This window comes from Micromesistius poutassou (genome assembly GCF_964030765.1).
Source record: "Micromesistius poutassou genome assembly, chromosome: 18".
NCBI classification, from domain to species: domain Eukaryota; kingdom Metazoa; phylum Chordata; class Actinopteri; order Gadiformes; family Gadidae; genus Micromesistius; species Micromesistius poutassou.
The window spans coordinates 9397259-9409758 of record NC_140288.1 but is presented as its reverse complement, the minus strand read 5'-3'; the positions used below and the strand labels follow the sequence as shown (position 1 = coordinate 9409758).

Here is a 12500-nt window from a genome sequence, read left to right as displayed (position 1 = left end):
CTCTCTTTCACATTGACTGAAGTTTGCCTATGGTATACCACATCCACACACACACACGCTAATCACTTGTAATCACCCCGATAATCAGCCATCTTCATCTCCTTTGTGCGTGGTTGTCTCCCTCACTCAGCCTGCTCACTTAATTAGTGTCTCTCCTTGATTCCATACTCATAGACGGGCGCACACGCACACACACACACACACACACACACACGTGTGCACACACTCACGCACACACACGCACACACGCGCTACACAGTGTGTAGCGTCCCCGCTCCTCTTGGGCCGCTGTCCAGGCTGATGATACCAGCTGCTGCTGTGTGCTGCCATGCAGCCAGAGGACCAGAGGACCAGAGGACCAGATGCAACCCCGCCCACCATCCTCACCCCTGCTCATCCACCCATCCTCACCCCTACTTACCCCAACCCCAACCCCGCCCAACCATCCTCACCCCTCCTCACCCACCCATCCTCACCCCTCCTCACCCCTCCTCACCCCAACCCCATCCCCGCCCAACCATCCTCACCCCAACCCCCCCCCTCTCTCTCTCTCTCTCTCTCTCTCTCTCTGATTTACCTGCTTTACTCCACTATACACTATACTACTCACTTCATCTCTTAATCTCCTATTTCTTTTTTAAAATCTCCCTGCTCATTTATCGATCAGTTCCTCTCTGTGTCTCTCTATCACTCGCTCTAATATACAGTTGACAGTGTGATCGGTAGTGACTCCATGGCACCAAGCAGGTGTGTACACACACAAACACACACATTTTGGTCAGTTTGTTTTCTCCCTGTGTGTCTGGTGCACACGGTGACATCAACACCTGCCTCTGTTACCTGGTCCTCAGAGCATAACTCTTTTTGATATCATATTTTTGAATGTGTGTGTGTGTGTGTATGTGTGTGTGTGTTCCTCCTCTTACTCTCTCCTCATTGGTTATTCACCTCTCCTATAATGTGCCTTCATGTGGTCAACATCGGAACCAAACGGAATAAAACCCAATGTTTTCCAACCCTTTATTCTGGTTTTATTTTAACTGATTTTTGCTGTCAACGACAAACATGTTATACCCCAGCCACCAGCAGACAATATTTTGTGCTGATTGCTTTGTTTGTGTATATAAGCTTCAGTAAAGCCCAGCCCAGTTGGCATTTCATCTGTTAATATATAATATACATCTTCACCTAAACCTATTATTACAGTAGGCCAACTTATCATCAGCTCATTAGTCACTTATGACATACTTTTCCTGACTACATGTAATCAGTCCATCACCTAGGCACTGGGCGTCTTTGGCGGCGGTTAGATTGAGCACTTCATCTCCACTGGACTCAAACCCCTCCTCACGACACCATCCCATTCAGTTAAGTTCAATTTATTTAGTGGATTATTCAAAGGACATCTTGAGGCGTCCTCTGAGGGGCCCGGCCCGCTTCAGGACGGCGACCGATGAAGGAAGTGTCTCCTCGTTTGGCAAGATGGCCGACTGCCAAGACCCCCCCCCCCCCCCACCCCCCCCCCCCCGAGACTCAGACCCAGACAGAGCCGGCCGGCTGCGAGACAGTTGACATCACAAGTCAAGTTATCAAGAAAGTATATCGAAGTGTGTGTGTGTGTGTGTGTGTGTGTGTGTGTGTGGGTGTGTGTGTCTGTGCGTCTGCGTGTGTGTGCGAGCAAGCGGGAGAGAGAGAGAGGGCTGGAAGAAGACAGACTAGAGAAAACGACAATGGTCCATGTCGACATCTGTCTCATCAAAGGCATGAAAGAGAGCGAGAGGGAGATGGAGGGAGGGAGGGAGGGAGAGAGAGAGAGAGAGAGAGAGCGAGAGAGAGAGAGAGAGAGAGAGAGAGAGAGAGAGAGAGAGAGAGAGAGAGAGAGAGAGAGAGAGAGAGAGAGAGAGAGAGAGAGAGAGAGACTAGACAAACATTGTGTTTTGGAGTATTGATCTGGGAGGGTTATTTCGGTCAGGGGATTGCATTAGCACGTTGGCAGCAGATCTAAAAGGCTTTGGATCCCCAGCAGAGTCTCTGCCTCAGCTGGCCGTCACTTTGGGAGAGAAGACAGCAGAAGCTCCGACACTCATTCCATTGATTTATCTTCGTATTGCCACCGCTCCATCTAGCGTACATTTATCAGTTGTTGGCGTTAAATTTGGTTTTTGGTGTGTGTGTGTGTGTGTGTGTGTGTGTGTGTGTGTGTGTGTGTGTGTGTGTGTGTGTGTGTGTTGGGGGAAGGGATGGGCAATTCCCACAGAGCATTGATCCTCCATGCTGCAGGTTGCCATGACTCTGTGGTTGCCGAGCGACGTGGTCATCACAAACACACTTCAGTTTTTTTCACTTTACATTCTCTCATCCATGCCGCGCACCTGGTAAATAAAACTTGAAGGGTGGTCTCAGCACTCAATGTGTTTCCCGCTTAGCGCTGCCTCGTTAATGAGGCACTCACAGTCAGGTTAAGATATCAGTCTGAGGAGGAAGGCCTGGCTTTGGGCTCTGGTGCACATGGGTGTTGATGTGTTGTGGAGGTGGCGGGGGTGGGGTGGGGGAGATAATTATTATTATTAGAGGAGCCTTGTTGTTCTCTGAAGCTTAGGTTGGCAGTGGTTCATCTGTGATGGGAGACCCATCGGCTCATTAGCCAGTCAGAGAGCAGCACGCACACTTCCTCACTCACTCACTCCGAGAACACAAAGGCAACAATAGCTTTTATTCCTTCTCTTTCTTCCGGTGTTTACAGCAAACCGTGTAATGATACCGCGGTGTATAATCAGTGTTCTGTCGGGATCACGGTTTTGATGAATGATGATAATAAAACAAATGTGATAATGTTCTAGTTCCGATTGGCTTTGCATGCAATGCGAAGTGATGCACCTTCTTAAAAATAATTTATGAGAATGCTAGCAGCTTTGGTGAACACACACACACACACACACACACACATGCGTATACGGGGCAATCAAGCACACACTGGCTCACAGGCTTGATCATTATTTCAGTATAAGGACGACCAATACATTTGTGTGTGTGGCTCCAAATGATATCAGATGAAATCAGTCATGTACAGTAGCAGCAGCCTTGATTGGATGATTGTATATGTTGCTCTGAACATATGACTTATATAATATATAAAATATAAAAATATGGGGGATAGAAAATCTAAAATTAATTTGCTGGTGTGAATAAACGTTCTCCAGGAGAGAAACTAGAAATACTTGAATAACAGCGGTGTTGTCAAACAGTAAAAAGTAAAAGACAATTGTAAAACTTCACAACATTCCACAATACATGTGAATCAAGGAACAGGTTTGGCACATCAATAACATGGCCAAGGATGAATGGATCTAGAAATGACATCACTTGGGTTGTGGGCGCCTGTAGGTGTGCGTCCATGCAGCAGATAGTTGTCGTGGCTGCCATGCTTTCTGTTTGTCTCTTCGCTCTGTTCTCCTCGCTACGTCGTTGTCTCAACGGTTCGGAGTCACGCCTTGTATCCCGTTCAGCCACTGAGACATCAGCCAGAGAAAACAAATTAGCACGAGTGGGTTTGGCTTTCAGAAGGGGCTTTTAATGTGAAAAGTAAAGTGTATTTCTACGGTGGCCAGTCCACACGGTGTTGATCTGAAACCTTTACTGACACTTTTTTAATTGAGAAGTACGAAGAGAAAGAAAGAGCTAGACCCTGTTCACCAAGATATGGACTTCCATCACACTTAAGATATCGCTCTCATGTCTGGTTTGTGAACCTCAAATGGAGTGACGCTATACATCTGTTTCTCTCGGTTGTCCATTTATTACACACCGTGGCGTCGACGGTAGAAGCAGCCAGCCGGGCAGCAGATGAAAACGGTGTGAACAAATGTTTTGGTTGCTATCAACGGATTCACATGACTGAAGTTTGTCAAATCGAAACATCGTCCAGCCTCGAATGAAGCAAGCGACGTCGTTCTCCCAAGAGAGAATTTAGCATTTCATCCAACAATGCAATGACATCTAAAAACGGCACTCAAAAATGGGTTGTTATACTCAAGAGAATCCAAGTGCTCAAACGCTAAAGTCACATTTTGTTATTCAGTTCCTTCTTTGAATGTCATTCTGGTCCAGCTCTTAGTTCTGCCAATTATCTTCTACTCATAATCGTCGATCCACAGAGCAAAGACAAACAAGTTAACAGGATCACAATATTTGACAGCCTCTGCTAACCACCCACTCAGCCACTCAGCCACTCGGCCACTCGGCCATACTCCTAGTAAGTGCTGGCTTCATGCATACAGACACAGGCATGCACACACCTACACACACACACACACACACACACACGCACACACATGCACACACAGGCACACACACACACAGACGCACGTGCGCACAAGCACACATGTACACTACACACAACCTTAAACAGGTGCGCACACAGACACACACACATCCACACAGTTATACAGACGTGTGCGCACAAGCACACGTGTAAACTACACACAAACTCAGCAGGTGCACACACAGACACACACACACACACACACACACACACACACATACATACACAGTTACAAAGACACACACGCATACAGACAAACTCACACGTGTGTGCACGGACGCACACACATACGCACGCAGGCACACATGTTCAGTACACACACGGGTGCACACACCTACCCATTCCACCCACCGGCCAGCCAGGCTGCAGTATGTGTGTGAGTGGGGTCTGGCTTATTAAGCCGCGGGACGGAGAAGACGAGTGTCGGGAATCACAGACGACACGCAGTCCTGCAGTGCGGTGACAGAGAGCCACGTGTGTGTGTGTGTGTGCGTGTGTGTGTGTGTGTGTGTGCGCGTGTGTGCAGTACCAGAGTACCAGAGCATTAATTGGCAGCTGTCCTGCGCGGCCGGCTGCCACACAGGTAGCCTGCTGGGCCGGCTGTCAGAGCAGCCCCTTAACACGGCGCCCCCGGGGCTTATTTAAGCAGCTTGATGCCCACCACTTCACCATTTAGACTCTGTGGCAGAGGAGAATGCGTTGGATAACTGATTATGTATGTGGATGTGCCATGTGTATATATACAGTATATGTATATCTATAGGTATAGATATATAGATATATATGCAAGAAAGAGGATCAAGAAGATGCTGTTGATTAACCCCTGATACATTTTCTCGAGCATTTCCATTGTTTTAAGATGTGTTCCCCCCCCCTGCACATGCTCAGACAGACTTCTCTCTCTATTGCTCTCACTCTTCCTCTCTCTCTATCCCTCTATCTCTATCGCTCTCTCCCTCCCGCTCCCTGCCTCCCTCGCTCTCCATTTCTGTCTCTCTCTCGCTTTCTCTCTCTCTCTCTCTCTCTCTCTCTCTCTCTCTCTCTCTCTCTCTCTCTCTCTCTCTACCTCTCTCTCTACCTCTCTCTCTCTACCTCTTTCTCCCTCTCTCTCTCTCTCTTTCTCTCTATCTCTCTCTCTGTCCCTCTCTCACACAAGACTGTTGCCCCGCGTGTCTCCCCCCTCCTCTCTGACTCTCCCCCTCCCTCCCGACTCAGGGAGGGGGAGTCTGGCTCATCCGACTAAAGCGGTGCCAGACAGCTGCTCGCGTCTCCCCCCTCCTCCCCCCCCCCCGTCCCCCCCGCACTCATCAGTGAGACAGCAGGTGGAGGTGTGTGTGTTTGTCTTTTGGCACAACTTCCTCCTCTAATCAGGCTTCCTCCGCCATGTCAGGGAAACCAAATAGGGATGTTAGCGTGTGTGTGTGTGTGTGTGTGTGTGTGTGAAACTGAGGCTAAAGTTCCAACCATATTTTTCGAGTATTTGCACTAAAATTTCACCCACAATAAACAAAACGTACACTGCCGAGGACAACATTGGCCGATATGTTTCAATATGAGCCTGTCATCACCGTATCAAGCAGCTGGAACCATTCGAGCAGATTTACAGTATCTCGTTCATATGATCCCGTAGGTCTTCCACCATGTAGCTGCAGAGGCAGATGGCCGGGCATGCTTGTCTCTAGCTTCTCGTTGCTTCATTAAGATCAGCCAAATCCCCGGCGATCGGGCGACGGGCTTCCTCCGACGATGTGTGCAGACGTCCTCTCGTGGATGGTGGAGTGGCGCTCGGGGATATTATCCAATCAGAGTATGATATGATTTTGTTAAGTGCCGTTGACTGTTCCTTCGCTCCACCTTGTCTGGTCGTCGCGTAAGGCCGTGAGCACTCTGACTCGCTGCCTTGTTCTGATTTTACTTCTTCAGTCACGTGAGCAGGTGTTTGTCTGAGGCTGCTTACAGTGATTGATTAAGGAGCAGGTATACGATACAACTTTATTAATCCTCCGAAGGAGAAATTCGTTAAAAGGTATGAAGAGGTGCGTCTTGTGCGAGGACGCCTGTGCTGTGAGCAGCGGACAGGTTTGAACCCGCACCTCTCTGCTGGGAGCCTTTCCCCTGGCGTCGCTGTGCGTTATGAGGACCGTCAGAATGTGTGTGTACCTCCAGACTTATTAAGGGAGGGGAACAATGTGGACAGTGGAACTGAACTCTGACGGCCCAATTAGGCTGGATTTACAACCACACAGCAAAGTTTTTCCTTTTTTTTTACCCTCTGCTTTTTGTTTTGATATGGGAATGCTTTCTCTTGCCGTCACAAACTCGCCACCACAAATGTAAAAAATATATTCATTCATCTTTGCAGTCTTGCAACTTGGGGCCATCCAGTGAGAAAGCTGCAGGGCCGGTGATGCTGCCATAATGTTGGTTGTCTCAGTTTTGCAAATATCGGTGTGGGAGCTCCTTAATGAAGACACTCTGTACTTGCAATATCTACCACCTGTAGCCAAGTCTTTTGTCATTATCACTGCTCCTCATAATGACATCTCCATGCAGTTTACAATGCATACGTGACATTTAACAGAGAGCTGTGATTGGTTAACTGTTTCCTCACAGGAGGCGTGAGCTAATTAGGCTAGTGGGTCTGGGAGAATTAGCATAGTGGTTTACTGCGCCTTCAGGGACGCTGCGTGCTCGCAAGACATTCTGGCAGAATAATTCTGTGGGTTTCATTTCAAAATCATTAACCAGAATTTATTTATTTATTTATTATGTTCATGTGTAATGTGGAACTGCTTGTGTTATTTTGTGTGCTTATGTTCAACTTTTGTTCTTGTTAACCGTATCTTGTGATTTGATCAAAAATCCTTCATCATTTAATGTATACATTTGATATTGACCGATCAGAGATTGTGACTGAATCAGTAGAGCAGCAGACGTGTGTGCAGAGAGAGAGTGCTGCTGTTTCCCGGGGGAAATTAATAGTGCAGTGTGTTTCTGGACCAGGTGGAACCCCCCCTTGTTATAAACCCATTAATCTAGTCATAGTCATAAACCCATTAACCTAGTCATTAGGACCCTATCTGGGACATGAAGAAGCATAGCGGGGAGCTAATATTAGCACACTAGTGTTACAGCCAACTGTAGCCTACAGTGTTACACCGGTGAGAAAAAAAAACGGAGGTGTTTTCCCTCTCAAATGTGCTTCTTCTGTATCCGGCCAGCCGGCCGCTTTGGTGATACCTAGTAAAATGAATAGTTAATAAAAATGATATCCTTATGATAATGGAATACTGTGTGTACATTAATGAGCCGAAATACAAGAACATGTGGGAAAGAGTCTTAAAGGGTCTGAAATTCTGGGTCCTTTCTGAATGCATTATGCCATTGCAGCTCCAAACAAAATCCTACCTCAATTTCTTTTGACATTTGTAGAACACCCAATTCAGAATGTACACCTGTGAACCACATGTGACACATGTGAACCAACCCCCCCCCCCAGCCCCCCCCAAAAGGGTCTGTCATTTACAGCTGCCCGATTGGATAGTGGTTATATAATTGACCTGACTGGATTTCAAAAGTTCAACTTTAAACCTTGATGAAATAATTTAAATGTTTTTGCTCTTTCCATCTCTCTCTTGTTCTCTTTCTCTCTTTTCTCTCCCCTATTTTCTTTATTTATTTTAGAGACTGGCCTCAGAAGCGGAGAAATATCAGATGGAGCACCAGTGGAGAGATGATTATACGGTGAGGAGATGGCTCAGGGTCTGCTATAAATCCATTACCATCGGCTAGATTACATACAGTACAGAACAAGTGCTGCAGAACGTCAGTCATGATCCAATGTCATTATCATAATAGGATGGCAAATCTCATTACTAAGACAAAGCAATGAAGACTCTAGATGAGATCAGGCTTTACATTTTACATATCAGTAGATTATTAGCACCCATTGACAGCCATATGTGTGGCCCAACACAGATAAACACCCACTAACACACGTTCTGCGCACACACTTACTTTGCCTGTGCACTCTTAAGGCAATATCCTTCCTTAGCTTGTGTATTAAGGAAGCATAACACAGGACTGCAAATATCATAAATGTCATTTATAGGAATGTTGCTGAGTTGCTATTAGGTTGGCATTTGCTGTATACAGAAGTAGTGGAAGCTGTAAGAGTTCCCTATTTGTGTTGCTGCTACTCTGAGGTGGTAGGCAGGTGGTGCTTGCCAGCAAACATTATACCCCAGGGCAGTTATATGTCAGAAGCTAACCTAGCTTGTTAGCACTTTGCTAGTGTTTTCACTGACAACAGGAAACAACAAAGGGAATTCAACACAACCTTTTATTGTATACAGCTACTACATTCCTGCTATCTTTTGACTTTGTGGCTCACCAGTTTGCATCTCCCTCTCAATCTCTCCCATTTCACACAGGAAGACGAGATTATTTACTACAACTCCAAAGATGGCGTGAGTATGCTTTGCGTTACCCTCTGTGAGTCGTGCATGCAGTGTCCCCCGACAGCTAAGGCAGAGGGTCTCGGCTGGCCATTGCGACTTAATAACCATGGCAACCCCATCTGCTATGCTGAGATAGTGTTAGCACAACATTATTAACATACAGCCTTACTGCTTATATACACCATATCCATATCGCCTCTGGGTTTGTGACCCCCCAACCCCCCAAAACAGACAGCACGACAAGGCGTGTGTGTGCATGTGCAGTGTGTGTGTGTGCATGTCCAGTGTGTGTGTGTGTGTGTGTGCATGTGCACGTGTGCTCATATAGGGGACTCCTGCCACTATTGTATTGGTTTTGCTGAGCTGGATGGGTGCGTGTCTGCGTGGGCAGTGTAGCTCTGCTATCATGCTCCAGGGACACTTGAACATGCATGAGATATCCAATGCCTGCGCTGGCCCTGGAAGTCATCCGTCTGCTCGGATAAGCAGGGATCAATGCCCTCACTCTCACCACTGTCCCAGCCTGTATCCCTGGCATTAATGACACATGCGAGCATGCACAGACACACACACACGCACACGCACGCACACACTGAGCATCCTCTGCCTGCCCTTTCTGTTTTAATGCTTCCAGCGTCTGTTCGCTCTATTAGGACAGTTTATACTCAAACATCAGCTGTTTAAATGTCCTTCTACATTCAACACAGTTGTACGTTGCGATTTCTTCCCACGTCAATAAAATGATTTCACGTCATGGAGTCGAATGTGACTGTACTTGTACAACACCCACAACTCTGTTTGTTTTGGATACACATTTCCTTTGAAAGTAGTATTTTTAGTTATTTAACAGGAAAACAACCTCAAAAACTAGTGACTCCAAAGCATGAATGTATTAAAGGATTCATCTGTCTTTTTAATCGGTGTGATTCTTATTTGAAGATGCACATTTGATCTGCAGTTTGATTCTGTAATACGCATGGTTTTATATTTCTAAAACGTATAATATTTGCAACATAAATTGCCCCTAACACTAGAGTTTACCAAAGTGAAGTATTTGATGCGATAAGATGAAGTAGCCAGTACTTTAAGATGTAATAATTCTATGGTCTATAACAAACGATATCAAGCACATGATCAAATTTTCTCTCTAAATGATTTAGTTTCCCTTTCAGAGCCCCATAGCTCACAGGGAATGGAAGGAAGTCCAGACCTCTGGAAGAACATTCTAACAGCGTCATGTCTTAACTGTTTGTGTTCTCCTGTAGATTAACCAGACGGACAAACGCTTTGTCCCAGACGACTTCCAGGACGACCCCGACTTCAAACGGAAGGTGTCCTACAACACCACAGCCGTGCACATACCAACGGATATATATGAAGGCTGTGAGTACACACACACACACACACACACACATAGACACACACACACACACACACACACACACACACACACACACACACACACACACACACACACACACACACACACAGACACACACACACACACACACACACACCTGTATCTCTCAGGTGGGTGCAGCTCTCTCTCCCTCACACCTGCCCTGTCCTGTGCAGGGGGGTGTAGATTCACACCTTTTATACATGATGACACATCCGCGCTCCACACCTGCGTTTCTCTCTTACCTGCCACTCACTGCTACCTCTGCTCTGTCTCTCTTTTCCAGTCTATCCCTCACCTCCTCACCCTCTCTTTCCCACACACACACTCTCTTGCTCTCTCTCTCTCTCTCTCTCGCTCTCTCACTCTGTCAGCTGTAATGTCCACTTTTTCACTCCTCTCTCTCCTGACACAGAACCTAGCCTCCAAGCGCTCTCTCCCTCTCTCGCTCTCTCTCTCTCTCTCCCTTCTCTCTCTCTCTCTCTCTCTCTCTCTCTCTCTCTCTCTCTCTCTCTCTCTCTCTCTCTCTCTCTCTTTCTCTCTCTCTCTCTCTCTCTCTCTCTAGACTTGGTCGCACGCCCGGGCCGAGCTAGGCCATTCCACGCTATATATAACCCAGCTCTCGACCGGGCAATGGCCGAGCAGATAGCACCCTGCCCTGCCTGTCACCGGGTTCACCAGCTGGCTCTCGCATTCCCACACACACTGGCACCTCCGGGCGTCCGGCCCCACTCAGCGACACCGCCACCACTGATACTGGGGGTTCTAATGTCCTGGGAGTTGTAGTTTTTAGGTGTAGTTCACTTCTGATTCGAAGACAGCATGTTTTAATGCATTTTTTTTAAATGCACGTTTATTGGTGTATACACAAAGAATTGCAAAAAGCCAGTAAGCATTGGGTTTGTCGTTATAAGAAGACATTAAAAGTGTTTTCCGATGGTATTTAAATAATACAAGGTAATGCTTCAGGAAGTCAACCAGGGGGTCGAGGTGAAACACGTCAGCGCCAGCGCCATCTGTGTGTGAGTCATTCGAGCCCATCGGAAAAAGCAACAGCGATGACATTTATTTGGTCCAGGGGGCCAGCGTGCAACATGCTGCTTTTACTTTTTAAGATAGTCAAATGCAATGCAGCTTGGGCACACTTATGCCGCTTTTCCACCGACACTACCAGCTCAACTCGCCACGACTTGGTTTGGTTCCAGGCACGTCGCGTTTCCATCTAAAAAAGTACCTCTTCAATGTGGGCGGGTCGTAGAAAAGAACCTCTCCAACATGGGCGGGTCATCATTAGGTTTTAATCCCAGGAGACGGGATTCCCGGGAAATCTGAATCTGATCAAGATTCCCGGGAAAGGTTATAATGGGAAATAAAAAGCGCAATGACTGCGCATCTGTTGTTGTCATACGGTAACGTTGATTGAGGCGAAACTTGAGCCCTGGGAAAGGAACAACACAAAAATGGAACAGCGAAATGCTGATCTGTGTCCCCCTCGGGAGCGGGTCCGTGGACTCCAGCCACGCTGGACACAACTTAACTTTGAGTGATTATTCCCGTTTGCAGCCGCTGACCAATCAGTGGCCAGCAGCCTGTTTACGTCACACAAAAGTACCTACTCCGCTCGCTTGGAACCTCGATGGAGGTGGTATTACAAAAAGTACCCGGTACCAGGTACCGGGTACTTTTTTTGCCAATGGAAATGCAAAAAAAGGTGGGCCAAGTCGAGGCGAGTCGAGGTGAGTCAAGCTGGTACAGCTATGGAAAAGCAGCAATACTGACATTACTGAAAGAAATTGGCAAAGCAATGGCCTATTCGTCGGGGTGTGCTGGAGGGAGGATACAGCGAAAAGTTTGCACTCCAGTCTATTTCCCCTCGGCTCCCCTCGGCTTTCGAGTCTGACCGATTCCCCCCCGCCTCCCCCCCCCCCCCCCTCCGAACCCTGAATATCTCTCAGCAGCGGGCTGCGCACCACTTTTCAGGGTAATTGGGTTCTCCGTGCGTCTCGGCTCCCGAAGGCCGTAGTCTCAGACCCGACGCGTCCGTCTGGATCCCCGAGCTCCTGAATAATCCAACTGATCCGAATCGGTCACTCTCTCCCTCCCCTCCAGCGATGGGGCTCTCTCTGCCTTCTTTAAAATAACGTTAAGCCTCTTTCCAGTAGAGCCTGACCCTCCGCCTCTGGGGGCCGGCGGAGACCAACATATACAAGACCCAAATACAATACGCTGAACCACATCCACCCAAATAACATCCATGTCAAAATGTGGTTGTCTTGGATCAGTGGTTTGTTTTCCAGAGTGACGCGTGTTATATCGGCTG

General features: G+C 47.4%; 1 protein-coding gene across 1 annotated transcript in view; it reads left to right on the top strand.

Annotated features, from left to right (window-relative positions):
- LOC311363346 (voltage-dependent calcium channel subunit alpha-2/delta-1-like) overlaps positions 1 to 12500 on the top strand; it is a 57351-nt gene that overhangs the window by 19801 nt on the left and 25050 nt on the right. The window contains 3 exon segments of the mRNA XM_084483295.1: positions 8006 to 8065; positions 8755 to 8790; positions 10047 to 10164. Coding sequence (XP_084339421.1) covers positions 8006 to 8065; positions 8755 to 8790; positions 10047 to 10164 — 214 coding nt within the window.